We start from the raw sequence: 22,041 nt of genomic DNA on the forward strand, positions 1-22,041 counted from the left end.
TCCAATCATTTTAATATTGCGTATGGTAGAAACCAATAAAATGATGCCGACCACGCTGTTCTGTTCTGTCTGTGTGGTTATGTCCATATTTGAGATGAAACATTTCCTCTCACTACCTCTATGTCTACAGGCTCTGAGTATTTATCAGAACCGAGAGTTCATCACTGTGTTCCACGGGGAACAGGAGGGTTCTGATGACTTTGATATAGTTCTCCTCAAAGCCCTTGTTAGAGGTAAGTGAGTAAATATGTGTATTCATATAGCACTATAAAAGAATGTCACAACACAAGCCTTGTTGATGTCACAATAGATGCACACAGCTGTCTGACCTCTGACCTGGAAGACCTTTGATCACAAGTACCTTGAATTACATTCTGAATGTGATGAGGTGCCAACGGAGAGATATTAAGATGACTGTCATGCAACCTTTTAGATGACCTGGACAACGATGTTCACTAGGCCACAAGGTACTGAATACTCCTTGTGAGAAAGAACGTTGAGACCTTTCATTAGAACAGCAGAACAAGAAGGTGTTCGAGAGGAAATGAGCTGTTATATTACAACAGACCATTTAGCCCATCGTGTCCAGTAAAAGTATAAAAGAAGAAGAAAGAATTTAAAGGGAGCTAGAAGGTTTCATACCAGGTGTGTGAGGTGTTGAAGGGTTTGAGGCTCAGTATTCTTCCATGTCTCTACACAACATTCTTCATGTGTCTCTCAAGTCCCTTCACATTTCATTTAGCTGAGGCTTTCATCCATTCATGTGTGTGTAGTTAGTAAGCGTGGGTCCAGTGAAGCCAGTGAGTACACTGAGGAGCTGAAACTAGCCGTGGCCTGGAACCGAGTGGACATCGCCAAGACGGAGCTCTTTAATGGAGACATCCAGTGGAAGGTCAGAGTCAAACTGAAACACATGAAACACATGAGCAGTGTTTAGACATCACACGGTACTACAAGAAGTTAAAAGGCTAAAACCTCCCTTGGGTTTGGGGCCACTAGGCATTTCCTCTTTTCCTCTCTTCCTCTCTTTCTTTCTTCCTCCCTTCCTTTCCTCCTCCCTTCCCTCCTCCCTTCCTCCCTCCCTTCCTCCCTTCTGCTAAATCTCTTTTAAACTCAGAACTTCTTCTTGAGTGAAGTAAAGTGACTTTGATGTGTCCTTTAATAGAAATTCAAAGACGACCACATGTTGCACTAAAGTTCCTAAAGTATCCGGAGTTATTCTCCTGGTCACATGACCACATGTTGGCCTTTGTGCCACTCAATGCAGTACAAAGTACAGAACCTCAGGACTGTGCTCCAGAAGGTTAGAGCTGTATTTCCTCATGCTTCCATCCCATAATGCTGATGCATGCTATGTCCAGTATGAGGACCTGGAGGACTCCATGACAGACGCACTGATCAACAACAAGCCACAGTTTGTGCGTCTCTTCTGCGAGAACGGCCTGAACATCCTGGACTACCTGACGTACCGGCGGTTGGAGAGCCTGTACCGCTCGCTGGCCGACAGCTCGCTGGCCTTCCTGCTGCTCCAGAGGAGCCTGAGCGAGAGACAGGGCGTGGCGGGGTCCCTGCCAGACCTGCAGGCCCAGACCCGGCCCCTGACGAGGCCCCAGGGTGCACCGCCGGGACCCGCGTCAGCCATGGAGCTCAACCTGTACGAGGTGAAGGGATGATGGTGTAATGTGTGTAATGATGGTGATGAGGTCATTACTTTTACATGTATTTCTTTTACTTTAGTTAAATGACTTAATGTCGGAGCGCACTAGCCAGTGCTATTTTAGTCATAATTATGCTGTATGGTAATGACCCGTACTTGTAGAGATCTTTTCTAGTCTTCCGACCACTCAAAGCTTTAACACTACATGACATTCTTTCACCCATTCACACACTGATGGGAGGAGCTACCATAAAGGAGCCACATCAGATCATCAACCATTCATACACCGTAGAACAGCTACGGGAGACATGTAGGGTTAAGTGTCTTGCTCAAGGACACATCGACACGGACTAGCGGAGCCGGGGCATGAAACTGCCGATCCTCTGATTGAAGGACGACCCTGCTCACCACAGTCGCCCACAGTAGAATAAAACAGAAATGACAGTCCCTGTTACAAACAAACAGATGTTCTCTTGGCACTTTTTGCTATTGCTTTAAATAAAGAAACAAAGAAACAAACTCCAATGACATTGGAAAATGTACTCTTTGGTACCCGTGAAACCCGAAACCCGATCACAAGTATCACAAGGTTACACAACTCCTTCATTGTCATGGTTGCTCCACGCATGTAGTCCCATTTTGCGACATCAGAAAAACACACAAAAAGCTAGACTATATTATCTGGTGAAGTCTGTTGGGGCGTCAGTGTGTCTTCTGTATGTCTTGCCAGATGGCGTCACGTCACTCTGTCCAGTCGGGATGCTTTCTTTTGCTCCTCTGGAAAAGTTACCATGAACGCGACCCCTTAACTTTCATGGAAACCAGAACAACATGTAATACTCGGTATGCCAGACTGAGTCAGCTGATGTCCTCGTATGAGTCCTGTGTCAGTACTCACCCTTGCTATCTCTCTTGTTGCCAATGTTGGCTAACGTTAGCGTAGCTATATGTTTGTTTGCCAGATGATGGTCTTTCCTTCAACATTCCATTGAGTTGTTTTGGGGATTCCACACGGATCTGCTCATACTTATCTGGGGCGCACGAGTCAGATGTCTGGACTGTTTCGCCAAAGCTGAACCGTCTGAGTCGTTTCCAGGAGGTCCTTCTCCACCCATTGCCAGGCTTTTATACTCTTTAGTGGCCTGACGTTAGAATACTGTGAATGTGGTTGAAAATGGATATCTCATTCGCTACAGATAATTCCTTGTTGAAGAAAACATTTTTGGGGTGTTTTCCTTCGAAAGCCTGTCGGTGTCAGTTTACGCTCGTTAAATGCAAACAGTCTTTTAAAATAAACCTCAGTCATCTAAGGAAACAACTCCGTTACGTTAACACAACTCCCTGGTTGGGTTTAGGAAAAGACCGTATAGTGTTTGTTACGTTTACGGCCTTCATATGTCTTTATAAGTGGATTACATCGAGAGGATTTCATGAGATACTCATTACGCTGCTTTATGTTGTTGTCGTGTTGCTGGATAAGACGAGCCTGAAATGTATCAGCCAAATATGTGTTTGATGAAAATTTCAAACCATTTAAATACATGTGTGTCTATCTCTATTGATTACATAAAAGTATTTCATTTCTTAAAATAAGAAATATTGGTGTTTCATCAGAAATATATTTGTGAATCTTATGTTTTATGTGGATTGTTTTATATTTATATACAAGCATTATGAAATATTTGATATATTTAGATCACAAAATATATTTGTGAATCCTTCTGTTTGCAGTCATTAATATTGGGACTGATCTGACTGATTCCTCCTCGACACTAGAGGGGAGGAGGTGCGGCTGCCAATCCAAACTACCTGGGTCTGTTTGTGAGGAAGTCTACTAGCCAGCTGCAGAGTGAGGTAGTCAGTCTGGAGAGCATTATCAGGTACAGCAGCTTAATCATATTTACTCATCAGGGTTTCATCACATTCTCTGTGGATCCTGAGGCCGGTCCTCTGGAGGCGGGGCAGACTTCACAGCTGACTCTTTGTTGAGACGAAGCTCAAAAGGTGTTCAGCTCACCTGGCCAAGTGGCCTCACACATGATGGAGGCTCCTACTTGTGTAGCCTGTGGCATTATGGATCTCTTTAGTGTTGTTCGTGTTGAGGTCTCTCACAGTCTCTGAGAGCTGGCCTCCTTGTTGAAAATGTTGGAGGAGGCAATAATGTATCGGACTAATGAGCCATATAATCCAGATATACATCTCTTTGAGCGGACTCATTTAAATGTAGCTTCCACCTATACCACCGATATGGTTCAAGAGAATTTCAACGTCAGGAAAAGACCAAACTGTCATCGTGCTGTTTGTCATAAACATTTTCTAATATGGTGAGAGAGATGGTGGTAATATGTCCCCAAACCATTCAGTGAGCCCTGTGACCAAAGGTAGCATTACACTAAGTTATTCAGATATTGTATTTAGATATTGAACTTCTCCCTTTGGAGAAACAAACTCACTAGAGTGATTTGAGAAGGTTGTCAGGCTGAGCATTATGTGCACCTGTTTCCCTTCACTTCATTTCCACCAATCTTCTGATTCGGTCATGTAAACAGACTCTTATACACTTATGTGTTTTAAGCAAAGCAAACTGCAATTGGTTTCGTAATGAAAGGTCTGATGCTGCTGCAGGTGTCCCGCCTGCTGTGGGACCTCTTGGGTGATGTCTGTCAGCCTTTCTACTATGGACCTTTGGGCCTGACCCCCAGCACCAGCACCAGGAAGGCTCTCAAGGTCAGCAACTCTCTCTTTCTGTTGCTTTTGCAGTTTGAAATAAAAAAAGATTTGAAAAAGTGAACTTTTCATCTCTGTGTGAGGCTAGAGGCTCCAGGATGCATAGGCTGCTGCTAACAATTCAATTACAATTATCTTGTATAGCCCAAAATCACAAATGACTCATTATCCTCAGAGGGCTTTACAATCTGTACACATAGACATCCTCTGTCCCAGGACCTCACATCAGATCAGGAAAAACTCCCCAAAAAACCTTTCACAGTGAGAAAAAGGGAAGAACCCTTCAGGATGGGAACCTTCTATCAGGATGGACAGAAGTACAATAAATGTTATGCGTACACAATGATCATAACAGAGTTACATTAAACCAGTTCAGTAGGATGACAAGGAAGAACACTTCATGGAGTGGATAGCTGTGGTTTGTTGGTACAAACTCCAGACTCCCTCACTGGTGTCCTGTCGTGTTTTGTCTAGCAAGTCAACAAGATGCTGCTGGGGGAGTGTGTGTACCGGGACCAGCGCTGCCTCTCGCCCTGGTCAGCCCTCTTCATCTGGGCCGTCCTGCAGAACCGCTGTGAAATGGCTGTTTACTTCTGGGAGATGGTGAGACTCGCCTGTAATGTTGTACAACCTCACTGAAGACGTTTAGTTTTGGACAGGGATCTTATGTCATGGGAAACCTGGAAAAGTCAATAAAACCCCAAAGTTTAGTAAAAGTCATGTAAATGTGTTATATTCATGTATTCATGTCGTTCATTTACGCTGAGTTTGAAATAATGAATATGCTTTTAAAAGAAAGACTCAAAATATAAGCAGGCATACATACAGGCATCTATATAAATGTTTATTTTTTTAATCAAACTATTGTCTCCTTCATTTGTGTCATTTAAGGTTTACTGTATGCTTTGTGTTCTCATTGTTAGTTTAAATACTACATTTACACACTTTTTACTGTTTACACCCAGATTTCACTAAATGTTTGTAATGGACATTTGGTTTAAAGTCATGGAAAAGTCATGAAACATTGGTCAGAATGTGTATGAACCCTGTTTGGAGTTGAAGGATTTAGGAATTGGCCGTGTTAAAATGACAGTCAACATTAGTACATGACATTCTAAGGCGCTATGAGAAGCAGGCTGACCAGCATCGCACTACTGTAAACATCGCTGAGGTCACAAAGCTGACATTTTTCAAAGTTGCCATCACATTTGGTTTCATTTGGTTTCATTTATTGGCACTGTGTTTTTGTGTGTGTTTCCTCATCAGGCAGGGGAGTCGGTGCTGAGCGCTCTGGGTGGCTGTAAGATGCTGAGGGAGCTTTCAAAGCTTGAGAGTGAGACTGAGAGCAAGCTGGCCATGAAGGAGCTGGCCCAGACATTTGAGAACCTGGCCCACGGTGAGTCAGACCACAAGCAGCTCTGTTCTCCGCATGCGTGGACTCGAGCCAATGTTGCTAAATACCTTAGTCTGCATTTAGGGAACAGTGAATGATTGCAAACAACTTTGGGAAATCTAAAATAATCAGTGTTGATATTAAATAAAATAATTTAACTTCCGTAAATTCCCCTCGGAGTATCACTCTGCGAAACAGAAAAATGACGAGTCTAGATTTTGGAAGTTCTTCACTGTATCAATGGACATCATTAAAACATGTTTTTTTAGGCACGGTAACTTTTCCCTTTCCTTATTAAAACTTGCTTATCTGTCTGTGAAAATGATCCTGCATGGGCAAATCTGGCTTTTGGTGCATGTTCATTTATGTGCTTTATTCCCTCTATAAAAGTGAGGAGCACTCATGTTCACTTCTGCACTGGACCATATTCAATACTGAGACTGTATGCTAATCCATAAAGGATGAAACAGCAGATGATAGAACGTTCATTACAACCATAAAAGACTTACGACTTGACTTGAGGAACTTTGTCTCTAGGTCAAAGGCTTGAGATATAATTTGGAGTCTAGGTCGAAGGCTTGAGACTTGACTTTGACTCTAGGTCTCGAAGGCTTGAGATTTGACTTGGACTCTAGGTCAAAGGCTTGAGATGCGATTGGACTCTAGGTCAAAGGCTTGAGACTTGACTTGGACTCTAGGTCAAAGGCTTGAGACTTGACTTGGACACTAGGTCAAAGGCTTGAGACTTGACTTGGACACTAGGTCAAAGGCTTGAGATGCGATTGGACTCTAGGTCAAAGGCTTGAGACTTGACTTGGACTCTAGGTCAAAGGCTTGCGATGCGACTTGGATACATTTCAACATGCATGGGAGAACATATTGGCTATTTTGTTACAGTTAGCTTGAATTTAGCAATGCGATTGATTCATAGCTGTGATATAATAACCACATACCACTGCTGGGGAAATCTTATTCCTTTGGACTTTTAATATCTCTCTGCTACTGAGAAAAAAATTAATAAAAGTTCAACGTTGAAATCCAGGTCATCTCTAAGGCTTACGGTTTTGGTTTGAGTCTGGCAGGATCTTCGTCGTATCTCTGTCTCCATCATTTCCTGTCATGCCTCTATTGCACTAAAAAACACTAAATGCACTAAACCATGTTACCTAGCAACCCAGAAAAGTGCAATCGCTATATCTAGCCATTAAGAAGATGTGATATCATTCTGTGTGTTTTGATGTGTTCAGATGTATTTGGTGAGTGTTACCAGAGCAGCGAAAGTCGCTCCTTTACTCTCCTCATAAGGAAGTCTCCCGTGTGGGGCGGAGCTACATGCCTTCAGATGGCCACTGCGGCCGACGCCCGACTGTTCTTCAGTCACGATGGTGTTCAGGTAGAGATGCTGTGCTCCTCCCAACAGTATAATTAACAGACTTGTAAAGATGCCAGGCTCCATCCTGGCTTTGAATATTAAAATGACTGGAGGCCAATGAGATGGTCTCTGTTCTAGTCCCTGCTCTCTCAGATCTGGTGGGGTGACATGGAGAGGAATACTGATGTCTGGAAACTTGTTCTCACCTTCTTCCTGCCCCCTTTCCTCTACACAGACCTTATCAGCTTCAGGTCAGTGTTTTGTTAATATTGTGCTATACTGAGCGATTGTTGCAGTCAAATACAGCAGCTTGACAAATAGCCCTAAGCTTCAAACTATGTCTCTCAAAGAATTCTGCATCTACTGGTCTTTCGGGTCTTTTGGTGTTGGTGAGCCGAACTGTTGAATGTACCAAACGGTTGATTTGGTCAATCCTGATGTTTCTGCTGTCTGCCTGATAGGTTTGTGTAGTCTATCAACCTTTAATGGCCTCCTTCACTTGCATTGACACCTCTTTGGTCCTCAAGCTGAAAGTTCCCTGGACCAGCTACCAAATGCAAACTCAACATTTTGAATCATCTCCAGACCTTTTTATCTGCTTCATTTGTCATGAAATAACGAGGAAGCCGGCCACACCTGGCCATAAACCATTTGTAAGAGGGTTGTATTATTAATGTTGTATTGTGGGAATGATCATCTGCCTTTAGGAACATACAGTTGAGTATCATCAACGTAGAAGCAGAAATGAATTCCATGACTGTGTATAATTCAAGAGGTGAAATGTAAAGAGAGAGGAGCATGGGGCCAAGAACAGAGCCCTGAAACTCCGTATTTCATATCAGAAAAGAATTGATTTAATATTGTAATAGAAAACACTGTGTTCTTACAGCTTGTTTGTTACCACGTGAGATCCAGTCCAGAGACGCCAAATACATTTTCCAGTCAGTCTTCATGTATACAGTGTATATTATATTATATTATCAAAAGCAGCACAATTATTCCAGTAATAGACATGAATCAGTAAAATCTAAAAAGTTGCAAAAACTAAAAAGAAAACGTTCCAGATTGTGGTTTGCTTTCATGTTACAGAGCCCAAGAGGAGGAAGACAAGTCTGTGGCGGTCCACCACGGCAGAGACACTGACAGTCTGTATGGAAACGACAACACCGTCTACTCCCTTGCTGACATTATACACAAGTATATACAAATATATCAAATTACATGAATCTGATAGTGTTGTATGACGGTTTTCCTTCCATGTTGCAACAAAAGTCCCTTATTCTTTGTTTGGGTTCACAGTGAAGAAGAAGCCGAAGAGTTAAGGGCTCTAAAAGAAAGCCTGAAAGGTGGGTTTGGATCACAGGTTCTACTTCTGGTACTTACACTCAGTGGCTACTGTACTCCTCTCTTGCATGTCCACATTGTTTTGTTTGATAGCTGTGTGGTTTCAAAAATATTATGTTCTTAAAGAAAGTAAGTAATATACTAGATCTGAACCTTTTTTCAGCTTTCCGTTGTGTGAGATCCATGTGTATTGTATCTATACGTGCTCTAATTGAACAGCGGAGCGCTAGTTATGCTGCTCTATTCTGTTTTTCTTCAGCAGACCACAACGCTGTGCACCTGTGATGTTTTGTGCAAGTGCCAATTGAAGAATTTGAAGTATTTCAGGGTGTCGTTTATAAGTGAGGGTAAAATGGATGGGGAGATTAATGAAGGTTATGATATTTTAACTCTAGTTCTATAAGCACAGGCAGAGCCCTCTACTGCACTCTGTGTCATTCTCTCCTCCAACCCAGAGCATGCATTCGGCCCCTGAAAAGTGTAGCCGGCCAGTAGGCATGCCTACTTGAGTATGTGTGGACCTCGCAGTATATAAGGCAGCACACAACGCTGTCTGTTATTCTACACCATCTTCAGCGAGCGGTGTAGAAAGCAACAGGGCAGCCTTGGTAGAGGGCTCAGCCTTGATAGACCAAGGGTTACACTAACCTGTGTTAGTAACCTTTGTTCTAATTCATATGTGCTCTGTTGCCTTCTGAAGAATGCAGGTCCTATAACATCGACCCAAGCACACTGATCCTGACAGGGATAGAGGTTAGTCGCTCCAGTCAACACACTTCTTGATAATCTAAATTGGCACAGCAAAGAAGTGGAAGAAGGGGCCCCTAGCCAACCCAGTTACTACTCAACTTAACTGGACAGAGCTATAGCCCAACCTTGCAAGTGTCAAAAGACAAGCACACCACATTCCCCAGGTTATCATGGAGCACAGGGACATGTCAGTGTATCATGAGGGCAATCCTTTTCCCCATTGCTGAGTCATGGATACAAGTAAATACTTATTTGTATAAGATTCCTTTGTAGAATGGCTGGGCTTACTCTTGTGCACAGGTTAAGGAGCCTGGATATGGGGAGGTATCTTTAAGGCGAGCCACTGGTCCTTTCCATTGAAAGGAACCAGTTGATGCGATTTGGGAACTGATGCCTCCCAAAGGCCTTTTTCCGAGCACATCATTCTTGTGGTGTGAGGTCTTGGTCCCGCAGCCTCCTGCCAGAGGGAAGGCGCTTGAACAGTTTGTGTCCAGGGTGAGAGGGGTCAGCTTGCTTCAGAGTCCTGGAGGCAAACAAGCCATGGAAGAAAGGCAGATTGCAGCCAATCACCTCTCAGCAGAGTGGATGATGCGCTGCAGCCTGGCCTTGTCCTTGGCAGTGGCTGCAGTGTACCATACGCTGATTGAGGAGCAGTGTAGAAGTGCACCATCATGGTCATTGGCAGTTTGGATTTCTTCAGCTGCCTCAGGAAGAACATCATTTGCTGTGCCTTCTTGGTGATGAAGCTGATGTTCAGCTCCCACTTGAGGTCCTGGGTTAGGAAGGAGCCCAGGAAGAGGAAGGACTCCACAGCGTTGACTGGTGACTGGAGGTGCAGCTGTTGGTGTACAGGGAGAAGAGCAGAGGGAACGCAGCCTTGGGGGGAACCGGTGCTGATGGTCCGAGAGCCTGAGACGTGTTTCCCCAGCTTCACGTGCTGCTTCCTATCAGTCAGGAAGTCTGTGATCCACCTGCAGGTGCAGCTGGGAGAGCTTGTCCTGCAGCAGAGACGGGATGATGGTGTTGAAGGCAGAGCTGAAGTCCACGAACAGGATCCTCGCGTAGGTTTCTGATGAATCCAGATGCTGGAGGATGAAGTGAAGGGCCATGTTGACAGCATCGTCTACAGACCTGTTGGCCCTGTAGGCGAACTGCAGGGGGTCCAGGAGTGGGTCAGTCAGGGTTTTGAGGAGGGACAGGACCAGGCGCTCAAAAGGTCAGGGCGACGGGCCTGTAGTCATTGAGTCCTGTGATCCTGGGTTTCTTGGGGACGTGGATGATGGTGGAGGCTTTGAAGCAGGCTGGAACGTGACATGTCTCCAGGGACGTGCCAGCCAGGCAGAGTTTGGTGTAGTACAAAAAGCTTTGCCAATTGTTATCTAAAGCAGTGGTCGTAACCCCGAAGGGGGTTGATAAGTTATTTCTGTGGGTCATTCGATGATGGTTGAGTAAAAAATTAAATAACATATTAATATTAATGTTAATGTTAACATGTTATATTGGTGAATGGTTTTAACATTTGATCCCCTGTTCAAGTGATATCATTTTGAACTCCAAAAGGTTGAGAACCACTGATCTAAATGTCAGAGCTGAATATTTAGATTATTTCAACAATGTGGCCGTCAAATTTATCTTCGCCAGTGTGCATGGATAAAGAGCTCCTACAAATAGAAGAGAGAAAGAGGGGCAACAGACAGGGGATTTCCCTTTCCATAATGTTATCATAATATAATATATATATATAATTAATATAATATATAACTTATATATCGGAGCCAGCCAGTTGCAACAACAAGCACTTTTAATAGACGTAACATTAAATGAATGCTGCACACGCTTGTTTTTTGCCTACCAGTTATCCTACAATACTGGACCAATTTAATACACTGTATTCCCATTGGTAACTTAATGAGTCAACTCCTCTTTACCCTGAAGAAGACTACCATGTTGCTATCATGTTACCATGACGCTGGTAAATTATTAAACATCTTTTGCGTTTCTTTACGCTTATGTTTTTACCGTGGTCGGCACATCTTCAACACTCTCCCTCTCATCCTGAAACACTTGGGGAAATGTGGTCTATGTTTAAAAATACAGAAGTTACCCTTCCTGTTTGTGTTAACTACTTAGAGTATTTGGTAATATATTTTGTATGACTGTTTGTTGACATTTTTTAATCATTCCTGTTTTAATTTTGTTTTACTACTTCAGACTCTTTGCCATCCAACTCCAGAGGGCCATTCCTCGTGTCACGGTGGAGGCAGTTCTGGTTCAGCCCTGTTACCTCGTTTCTTGGCAACGTGCTGATGTACTTCCTGTTCCTCTATCTGTTTGCCTACGTTCTGTTGGTGGACTTCAAGCCCCCGCACCTTGACGGTCCGTCCACTCTGGAATGTGTGCTTTACTTTTGGGTTTTCACCTTAGTGTGTGAAGAGATTCGTCAGGTTGGTTGTTAAGACACAAGCATGCACACATATATTGCAACATAGCTCCACTGTTTACAAAAGTTAAATACAGTGTTTTGGTGTCTGATAAGCCTTCAACCTATGCATCTGTTACTCAAACTGGTTTGTAGTTCAAGTTCAATCCAAAACCTGAGGAAACAGACCCCATCATTTTGAATGCAAACCTAAAATACACATTTATCTCACTGAAACATACACTGCACAGATTCATATCCATCTGTATACTATTGTGACTCCTCTCTATCTGGTTGACAGAGCTTTTTTGTGGGCAGCACCTTTGTACTCCAGAGGATGAGGACTTACATTCAGGATGTGTGGAACAAGTGTGACCTCACAGCCATCGCTCTCTTCACTTTGGCTGTGTGCTGCAGGTAAATGGTAAATGGACTGGTTGCCTCTTACCTCCTGCTTCCTGGGCCCTACCTCCTGCTTCCTGGGCCCTACCTCCTACCTCCTGTCTCCTGCCTCCTGCCTCCTACCTCCTGCCATGGCCCTGCTGATGCCCCTCCTCTCTACATCCTTCTACTTCATGGATCGTGGTTATCTGGATCATGGTCCATGCCTACTACTCATTATATGAATCATTTCATGTCATATTCATGTAATGTGCTGTAACTCTGTTACGTTGTTCATTCTGGCCACATGACATCTATTGCTTCTGTCCATCCGGGGAGAGGGATCCTCCTCTGTTGCTCTCCTGAAGGCTTCTTCCTGTTTTCCCTGTGAAAGTTTTTTTTCAGTTTTCTGGGGGAGTTTTTCCTGATTTGATGTGAGGTCCTAGGACAGGAGACCGCATGGCTATAAAATCTCCCTTTTCACGAAACCTACACTCTTGTGAGGAAATGTCGTATGTGTACAGATCGTAAAGCCCTCTGAGGCACATTTGTAATTTGTGATTCTGGGCTATACAAAATAAACTGAATTGAATAATAAAGGTGATCATTTTAAGTGACATAAATGCACTGTTTTGTTTTCCAGAATGTTCCACTGGTCATATCATTTTGGACGAGCTGTTATGGCCATAGATTTTATGGTCTTCACACTACGTCTGATCCATATCTTTGCCGTCCACAAACAACTTGGACCCAAGATCATCATCGTTGGCAAAATGGTGAGTGCACACAAAACTCACAAAACAACCTGTGGGGAACGCATGAATGAAAATGCCATGTGAAATAGTATATATATATATATATATATATATATATATATATATATATATATATATATATATATATATATATATATGCAAGTAAGTAATGTGAAAAATGTATTTGAGCACACAGATTCACTAAACTGAGTTTTGTAAAGCTAAGCTTTAGCAGTGTACATAACATTCCAAACACAGCATTTTTAGCTGGTACTGGCCAACATCTCCAGCAGTTGATCTTTGTTCAAGTATTCTTACTTGGCAAACTTGTGTATTGTTCACGTAGAGCACTCATGAAACATACCTGTCATGGATACCTTCTACACGTCACTCCTTCTGCACACACATTCCTCACAGATAACTACACCAGTGTCCTCTTTAAGTAGCAAACAAAACAACTACAAAAACAGACGGTTTAACTGAGTCTGTGGTGCTATATGGTGTTATTGCATGTTGTGATGCTCACACACCATGTGTTGTTAATGCCGGTTGATGGTAGTGCATATAATGTACTAGAAACAGTTGATTTGATTAAAATGACTAAATCCTATTCATGACACGATGATGTGTAACGTCATACATCTCTGGTCTCTCCTTGCTTCCTGCAGATGAAGGATGTTTTCTTCTTCCTTTTCTTCCTGGCTGTGTGGCTCTTGGCTTACGGAGTGGCCAATCAGGCGCTCCTCTACTCGTATGATCCCCGCCCTAATTGGATATTCCGCAGAGTGTTCTATAGACCATACCTGCACATCTTTGGACAAATACCCATAGATGAAATGGATGGTGAGCGACTCAGTCTCAATATACCAGTCCATATCTCTATCAAGCACAATGACCTTCGGTTCCCTCAATGTCAGAGGAGTCTGCATGTTCTCCCTGTGTCAGCGTGGGTTCTCTCTGGGTTCTCCGGCTTCCTCCCACATAGGTCAATCGATGACTCTAAATGGGCCTTAGGTGTGAATGATTGTCTATGTGTCAACCCTGTGGTCGCCTAGCATCCTGTCCAAAGTATACTGACTTTGCCCAATAGGATAAGCGGTTAAAGGTAATGGATGGATGGATAAAATACAGTTTAAGTTAAGTGAAATTATATGAAATACATTTTAGTCAAAGTAAATGTAAATCCAAATAGTTTAAACATCATTTCATTCAATTCATCTCAGTTTTGTAAAACTAATTGTTAAAACCTCTTAACGTTCTGCTGTCACGCGGGCATCCATTTTAACTATACACTGTACATTCCGTTGTACACTGTACATCTATTTATAGTTCGGTACGAGTGCCATATGTTTCTGGAAACTTACTATTCTTGTGATTCCAGCTGTCCACTCCATTTCAAGATCAGACCACCACAGTAGCTAGAATCAATACTTTTGTCAGACAACAACAAACAAACAAGCGATTTGAAAATCAAGACAACTTACCGATGACGCCTCATATTGATCCATAAATCCATAATATTCCAACAAAAACGTCGTAAAGGTCCAATAAAAATAAATCCCATAAAAGATTTAGTCCAAAACACGTGATTACATCCATAAATATCCACCAACTGGCATTGCATCATTTCATTGCAGCTGGAAGTTATGGACAAAAGCAGTTTTGTTTTTAGCAGAAAGTCATGTTTGCATGGGAGCACAGCTACAAACTCGCTATCAACATGTCCGCCGAAATCTAACGTTTCCAATGAGACCCCACTTGAACCAATAGGAGCTTCATGTCCTGACTGACAAGCTACATTACCCAACCAGAAGCTACGTTGAAGTTCAGGCTCAGCCTCTATTTTCTTACGTGGCTCATGCCTGTCGCGACGTACAGCTCAGATGACAGGCGTTTCGGACAGCCAATGAAATTGCCTAAAAAACGGGACCAATCAAGAGGGGGTGGGGATGATCCCAACAAGCTTCAGCTTCACCAGAACAAACTTTTGCTCATAGATCCTCAGTCTGTCATTGAAATAGCATAAAAATGCATTCATACTTCATTTTCTCTGTCAGCAATACTGGTAGTATATATGATTAGTACCTCTATAAGTTTGCAAGACTATAAGCCTTTTTAATAGGTATATATAATATATATATATATCATGAATATTTTCAATCTCAAAATGGAAAAACGCCTAGACATTTCATTAGAAAAACATGTGTAAAATATTCATTTTCTGTGATATTGTAATCAACTTTTTACTTAGACTAGACAAGGCTTCAGGCTATGGTCCCATTGTGTTTTCCAGTCCATAAGTCACATTTATAGTCATCTACATGCATCTATTTACAAAGAAATGTTCAGGCGGAAATAAAAACCTTATACTTTAATGTGTTCAAACTCATATAACTCAGTGTCAGCAGCACTTAAAGTGATTCTGACTATTGAGGTAAAAAAGCTTCAGAGTGTTACCTTTCAAAAGAGACCAAGACCATGCATTTACTCCAAATAGTTCAAGTACAGCTTGCAATTTACTTTGGGTATACCTGGATAGGCGTTTTTCGTCAAATTTTACAGCAATGTTAAGAGGTTTTAATAGTGTAAAATTTAAAAAAGTGTTTTTGAAAGATTAGGGTGACATTTTAAGACAAAGAAATTGTCAGAGCCTTCCTTTAGATGTTCCTTTCCATTTGGTTTAGCAACTTGCACATTTTTCTGAATAAAATAAAAAGGTGATTATATTAGACTATCATTATGAAAAAAAATCATAATGATAGTTTACTTGCACAACATACTTTTTACACGTTTCTAATTTTAATAATTGTACTCACTCAGACAACAGATTATTAACGGTACCTGGTCAAATATAAAGCAAATATAAAGCAAATATAAAGCAATACAAAGCATTTCATAGCTAAAATGGGCGTTACCCTTTAAGGTGCTTATAAATAGGCTGCATAAATCCTCATATTGTTATGGACCTCATTGTTTTCCAGCTGATAAATTGAAGGACGTCCTAAACTGTACAAACGTCACCGCACGCATTGAAGCTGGAGAGGAGCCGTGTATGAGCTCCTACGCCAACTGGCTGGTTGTCGTCCTCCTTGTCATCTACCTGCTGTTTACCAACATAGTGTTGCTCAACCTACTCATTGCTATGTTCAGGTACCCTTGCACTTCGAATGCTTTTCTTCAGTTATAATGTGTTTTTCTCTCTGTATATTGCATAATGAGATTTCAATTTACTGTCCACAGCTACACCTTCTCAAAGGTACAGGAGCACAGTGACACCTATTGGAAGTTTCAGCGTTACAACTTGATTAAGGAGTACCACTCAAGACCATGCCTGGCACCGCCCTTCATCATCATATCACACCTCCACCTTTTCATCAAGAGATACTTCCGCAAGATCCCCTCAGTCAAAAGCCAACACTTTGGTGAGAAGTGTATCTTGAAGACAGGGGATATGAAGGAAAGGAGGACAAGCATTTAGCAGGGAGCCATTAAATAAAACAAAGATAAAAAGGCAAAAAGCAGGGACACGCGTACCATTGTGCATGAATGACCTCTTGCGTGAGTACTGGGTAGTTGATGGAGTTGACCCATTCAGTCTAGATGTGTTTGGCTAATTTGAAGAGGAACTACAGCTGGGTCTTGGGGAGCCAGGACAGTTGGTCCAAAGTCAGGCTTTACCGATCTTCTCTGTCCTCAGTTCTGGAGTTGCGGGGCAAGAAGGCTAGCTGCCTTAACACATGGGAGGCTATCCAGAAAGAAAACCTCCTCTCAGCTCAGAATAAGCGGCAGAGGGAAAGTGACACAGTACGAATTAAAAGTACATCTGTCAAGTAAGTTGCATCTGCTAATGTTGTGAAATGTTAAACAATATGAATGTGTAAGAACTCTTTTTCTTTCTCAAGGTTAGAGCTGACTATACGTATACAATTAAATGTAACTGACAAAAGAAATGTGGAATATAGAACTAAGCAATACAGCAGCAGATAATTATTCAATATATTAGAACTGGCTTTTATGTAAACCAATATCTTAAAAAATAATCCATGTATACATCCATTAACGTCCACTTATCCGGAGCCGGGTCGTGGAGGCAGCAGGCTTAGGAGGACCCTAACCCTAAACCTGAGGACATTCAAGACGTCCATCTCCCCAGCATCACGTTCAAGCTCCTCCTGGGGAAGCCCGAGGCCACAGGACAATGAAGCGGATTGTGAGCCAAGACAGCCCAACAATGTCCAGAGCCTTCAGCGTCTCAGGGCCAAACTCTTCCACCCCTGGTGCTTTGCCGCTGAGGAGCTTTTTGACTACCCCAACAACCTCTACCAGAAATATGAAGTTATATATGAGTTATACGCTAAGTCTTCAAACTCTGCCTCCTCCACGAGACGCGTTAGTTGGGTTCAGGAGTTCCTCAAAGTGCTCTTTCCATTGTGCGAGAATTTTCCCAGTCCTTGTCCGCAGTGCTCCCCTGCTCAACATAAACAGCCTGAGCTAAGCCCTGCTCTCCCTTTCTGAGTCGTCTCACGGTTTTCAATAACTTTCTTAAGGTAAACCGAAAGTCCTTCTTAATGGTCTCCCAGAACTCCTCCCACACTCTGGCTTTTGCCTCTGGGCCCTGCTGCAGCTACAGGCCTGGCTACTGTTTCTGAAGACCCTGGTCCAACCAGGCCCGAAAGGCCTCCTCCATCAGCTTGACGGCCCCTTTCACAGCTGGTATCCACCAGAGAGTTCTCAGGTTGCTGCAACAACTGGCACCGATGGCCATCCGACCACAGCTTCTAGCAGCTGCTTCAACAATGGAGGCTTTGAACATGGCCCACTTGAATTGCTTGGACATGGCCTCCCCTGGGATGCACGAGAAATGTTTCCAGAGGCGGGTGTTTAAGACCTTGTGGACAAGGGCCTCAGCCAGACATTCCCAGTTCACTTTTACTTAACGGTTTACCAGGACTGCAGCCTCCCCGCCATCTGATCCAACTCAACTGGTAATCAGTTGACAGCTCTGCTCCTCTCTTCCCCATGTCTAAGACATACGGTCGCAGATCTGATGATATGACCACAAAGGCGATTATAAAACTTTAGCTTTTGTTCTGTCACCACGTACACTTATGCTCAAACATGGTGTTTGTTGTGGCCAATCCATGACTAGCACAGAAGTCCAACAACAGAGCCCCACTTGGGTTCAGATCAGGCAGGTGGTTCCTCTCAATCAACCCACCTCCAGGGTTCTCCATCATTACATGAGCATTGTAGTGATACAGCAGAACTTTACAGCCCCAGTCAACGACCTTTACAGAATGCCACTCAGAGACCTCAAGAAAGCCGGAGTCTCTGTACGGAGTACCCAAAGTCAGAGAAATTCCTCTCGTACCCCAGGGAAAACGTCTTCCATGCCGATTCAGTGTCAATGACAGATAATGTAGGGCAGAAATGTCAAGTGTTTAAGAAACAGTGTCTTCATTATTGTGCTAGTCCACTGACAAGTGTATCCTTCCAATATAAAATGTCCTGGTAACTACATACAATATCTTTTGGTTTGTATTATGTGTTCTTAAATTATTAAATGATGTGCTACTGGCCAAAAATGTGAACATTGTTTCTGCAGGGTGGACAGTGTGCTAAAGCAGATGGCAGAGATCCGGGACCACGGCAGAAGATTGCGTCTGCTGGAGACAGAGGTCAGCAATATCTAAGTGCACATGAAATACCCAGTGAGCCTAATCTACACATAACCCAGGTTTTTTTTGAAGGATGGAACATTTTGAGTTGTTTAACCAATGATTTCTCCATAAGAAGTTTATACAAAGTATTACATTTAGAGATATCTCTTTCAAGGAAACATCTATCCCAGCAGGAGGCTTCTTCAGCCCAGTGGGATGACTGAATATTTGAGTCAGTGCCGTTAATCTTGGCCAGAATACTATTTTAAAATATCTATAAATTACATTTTCCTGGTTGAACCCGCCCACCTACAAAAATACAGTAGGTGTGCTTTGTTTAATTTCGTACAATCTCTGCATGTATGGGTAAATTGATATGAGTATATATATATATATCTGTGTGTGTGCACAGCGTGTCTGGTTTCCCTGCAGCTGTCGCTCTGCCTGCTCAGCACTCATCCATCTCTGTCTGTGTCTCTCTCCCAGTTGGAGTACTGCTGCAGCGCCCTCTGCTGGATGACAGACGCTATGTCTCAGAGTGATCTGATAAAGGCTGGCCACCTCCCTTCTGCTCCTCAGAGGTAAACCACAGGACATGACATGACCCCTTTAACCAAGGGGAACAGGCAGACGGGCCCACAGTTTGGACAACTTCTTGTACTTGGCAATAATATTACCCCTTCCACTCCCTGGTACCTACAATAGACCCGGTGTTGACCTTTTTGGTGGGGACGGGATCTTTAGTGGGAGAAAGCAGCTCAACAGTGTATGCCACATAGAAGCAGAGTATGTCATTAAACCTGAAGATTCATTTGAGATGCAGCTTAGCACTTGTCATAAATCAGTAATAAACGTATTTGCATTAGGCGTTCAATAAAATGTTGAAAGTTTGAAATGGAAGAAGGCTTGAATTTTATGATGGAAGTATATGATGGCCATTCATATCCTGTATTATATCATATCTCAGAAATTATTTCAGCAATTTTTGGAATAGGTGCAAAATGTCACTTTTTTTTACCACTTGAGAATAGATTAAACAGTGGTCAGAATACCACCTTAAGACCTAAGCCCTTGAGGAACACCAACGTAAATGTATGCTGTGATATAAAACTTTTTAAATTTGGGGAATTCTGAAGGAATTGCATTTTTTTACTCTTGGATGGCAAGCACCTATGTTCTGGAAATGCTTAGAACCCTCATGTAGTCAATATTCCTTGGAAAGCCATACTTCCTCTGAATGTAAAGTGTTATGAGGCTGTCATCATCCTCGAGGTCACAACAGCTAATATTCTACAGTAACATCAAGTTTTATCAAGAGTTATAACAAATGCAATGCATATGACATAAGTTATTCATATAATGAGAGTACAAGCATGATGAAAAAGGTACGTCTACCAATAATAAGAGCAGCAGTGGATGTAGTAATACTAATAGCAATTAAACTAATAATGATGATAATGTGTCAGGAGCAGGGTCCAGAAAGCCACGATGCATAAACCTGTGAAGAGAGAAAGCACAGAGGCTCTGGGGAAGAAGTAGAGTTAGTCATGTGCATTGAAGAGACATGAATTCATCCAGAAGGAAATATAGAGGAGGAGAGAGGAGCTCAGTGTATCCTAAGATGTCCCCCAGCAGTCTAGGCCTATAGCAGCATATCTAGGGGCTGGACCAGGTAAACCTGAACCAAAGATAACTGGTGCTGGATGCCAGAGCAATGCCATCAAGAAAAACTATATCTCTATGGTATTCAAGGACCCCAGTATGCAAAAACATAAACATTTTAGATTAGAAGAAAAAACTGCATGGTTTATTTTTTATTTTTCATCTCTGTACAAAGGAGATTTGTGGGTAGCTAAGTGTCTTCCCTTGCGTAAATCAAGCCAAATGTTGTCACATTAATAGTTGTCTTCCCAACGAGCTTCATGGCACCAATGGATGCCTTACATTATCCAGGTTGAAGCCCTTAAGATTTGATGAACACTATGCCATAACTAAGTGTTGTGTAGGTAAAGTATGTTGTGTGATAGACCATAGTGGGTTGTAGACACGTACTCACCTCTGAGTGGTGCTGTGTCTGCAGCATCTGGATCCGTTTGTATTGTTTTTGGTGTTCTTGAGAATCAATATTTTGTCTTGTTGGAGGATCCTATTTTGGATTAATAATATTTTTTTCTTTGGCTGTAGATCTGACTCGACTGTCTCCAAGCTGACCCTGTGAACTCCAGGATCACACACACACGCACACACGCACACACACACACGCACACACACACACACACACACACACACACACACACACACACACACAGTTTACTCAGGACTAGTGCACCATGTTTACTATTCTGCTAATCATGTAATTTGTGTTACTTTGTTGGATAAGATGTGTATTGTTTGTGCGATGCATTTCAATGTGTTTTTTTAATTTGTCTGCTACAGTCTGACCAGTTGCCAAACTCCACATTTTTTTTATCCCGAGATGTTACCAGTTTGCCTTCGTAATATATCTGTTAGTTGATTAAGTATGAAAAATATCACCATTTATGCGATGTTTTAGCCTCTTTAAGCTCATTCTTTTTGTTTTCCGGTCCACGCCCTGTTTATTTTTTTTTTGACAACACCATTAAGTCAGAGTTCAATCATAAATCTTATATTAAAAATAAAGAAACAAGCAGTGAGAAAACAAACCAATAAAACCAACGAGGGCAGTATGAATGTTCCTGTCGATGTGTGTTAGCTAGTTACTAACAACAGCTGAAGACCATGAATAAATATAGTTATTAGACAAATAAAATGCCAACAAAAGGTGACAATGAATTGATAGCATGCAATAGACTATTAGTAACAGATAGTATGCTTATTCCAAGTCTCTATACCAAATTGCTATATGTTTGAGCTCACAGACTATAGATGAATATATGAAGCTATGCATATATAAAAGGATGTATCATGTGTTATACTGTATGGTAAGCATCTAAAAATAAAGCCCCTATAGGCCAGGCATGAATGTTTTTTCCATATGAGAGGATGGTTCAGTAAAAGGTGATGAAGGTGAGGTTCCTCCTGCATTCTTCATCTCTCAAACAACTGACTGTTGTCCAATCTGTCACTTTGTTTATTGACCAAAGAATTAACGGATTCCAAACTAGTTGGTTGCTAAATGTCAACCAGTTAAAATAATGACATTTGGGTCCAAGAGGGGACTTGATCAGGTTCAGACAAAGAAAGTAAATAAAGGCCAACAAGGTTGTAATCCATTGTCAATTTGCCTATTCCCTATCTTGAAGTATTGTGGTTCTAAATACATTGTATTGCCATCTTATCCAGAGGTTTAAAAAGGACCCAGGTACAAGTATTGGCAAAGACTGGAATCATTACTGTGATCACGGTAAGGCATTTTGATACGGCTGATTCTAGTTATGTGAAACTTAGGTCTATCCACCTGTTCAGGGCCACTTAAAACTTTTGGATTCTTCCATTTCGAAAAATGGTCACGTTCAATTTATAGATATTGTTTAAGTATTTGTCCAGTGTTACTCTTAAAAACTTGAACCGCCGTGTCGACCACCAGAAGGGCATAGTCCAT

At 42.2% G+C, this 22,041-nt stretch overlaps 1 protein-coding gene across 1 annotated transcript in view; it reads left to right on the forward strand.

Moving 5' to 3' along the window:
- Positions 1-21,686, forward strand: part of trpm4a (transient receptor potential cation channel, subfamily M, member 4a) — a gene marked incomplete at its 5' end in the record, with an annotated part of 38,481 nt that extends 16,795 nt beyond the window's left edge. The window contains 20 exons of the mRNA XM_079233475.1: positions 131-233; positions 774-892; positions 1,362-1,661; positions 4,283-4,384; positions 4,859-4,987; positions 5,651-5,780; positions 7,025-7,170; positions 7,288-7,400; positions 8,239-8,346; positions 8,449-8,495; positions 11,455-11,687; positions 11,964-12,079; positions 12,687-12,819; positions 13,467-13,641; positions 15,780-15,948; positions 16,039-16,220; positions 16,496-16,628; positions 18,404-18,476; positions 18,945-19,039; positions 20,643-21,686. Coding sequence (XP_079089601.1) covers positions 131-233; positions 774-892; positions 1,362-1,661; positions 4,283-4,384; positions 4,859-4,987; positions 5,651-5,780; positions 7,025-7,170; positions 7,288-7,400; positions 8,239-8,346; positions 8,449-8,495; positions 11,455-11,687; positions 11,964-12,079; positions 12,687-12,819; positions 13,467-13,641; positions 15,780-15,948; positions 16,039-16,220; positions 16,496-16,628; positions 18,404-18,476; positions 18,945-19,039; positions 20,643-20,676 — 2,640 coding nt within the window. The 3' untranslated portion in view covers positions 20,677-21,686. The remainder of the gene's footprint in view (positions 1-130; positions 234-773; positions 893-1,361; positions 1,662-4,282; positions 4,385-4,858; positions 4,988-5,650; positions 5,781-7,024; positions 7,171-7,287; positions 7,401-8,238; positions 8,347-8,448; positions 8,496-11,454; positions 11,688-11,963; positions 12,080-12,686; positions 12,820-13,466; positions 13,642-15,779; positions 15,949-16,038; positions 16,221-16,495; positions 16,629-18,403; positions 18,477-18,944; positions 19,040-20,642) is intronic.
- Positions 21,687-22,041: the final 355 nt, after the last annotated feature.

This window comes from Taurulus bubalis, assembly GCF_910589615.1.
Source record: "Taurulus bubalis genome assembly, chromosome: 17".
NCBI lineage: Eukaryota > Metazoa > Chordata > Actinopteri > Perciformes > Cottidae > Taurulus > Taurulus bubalis.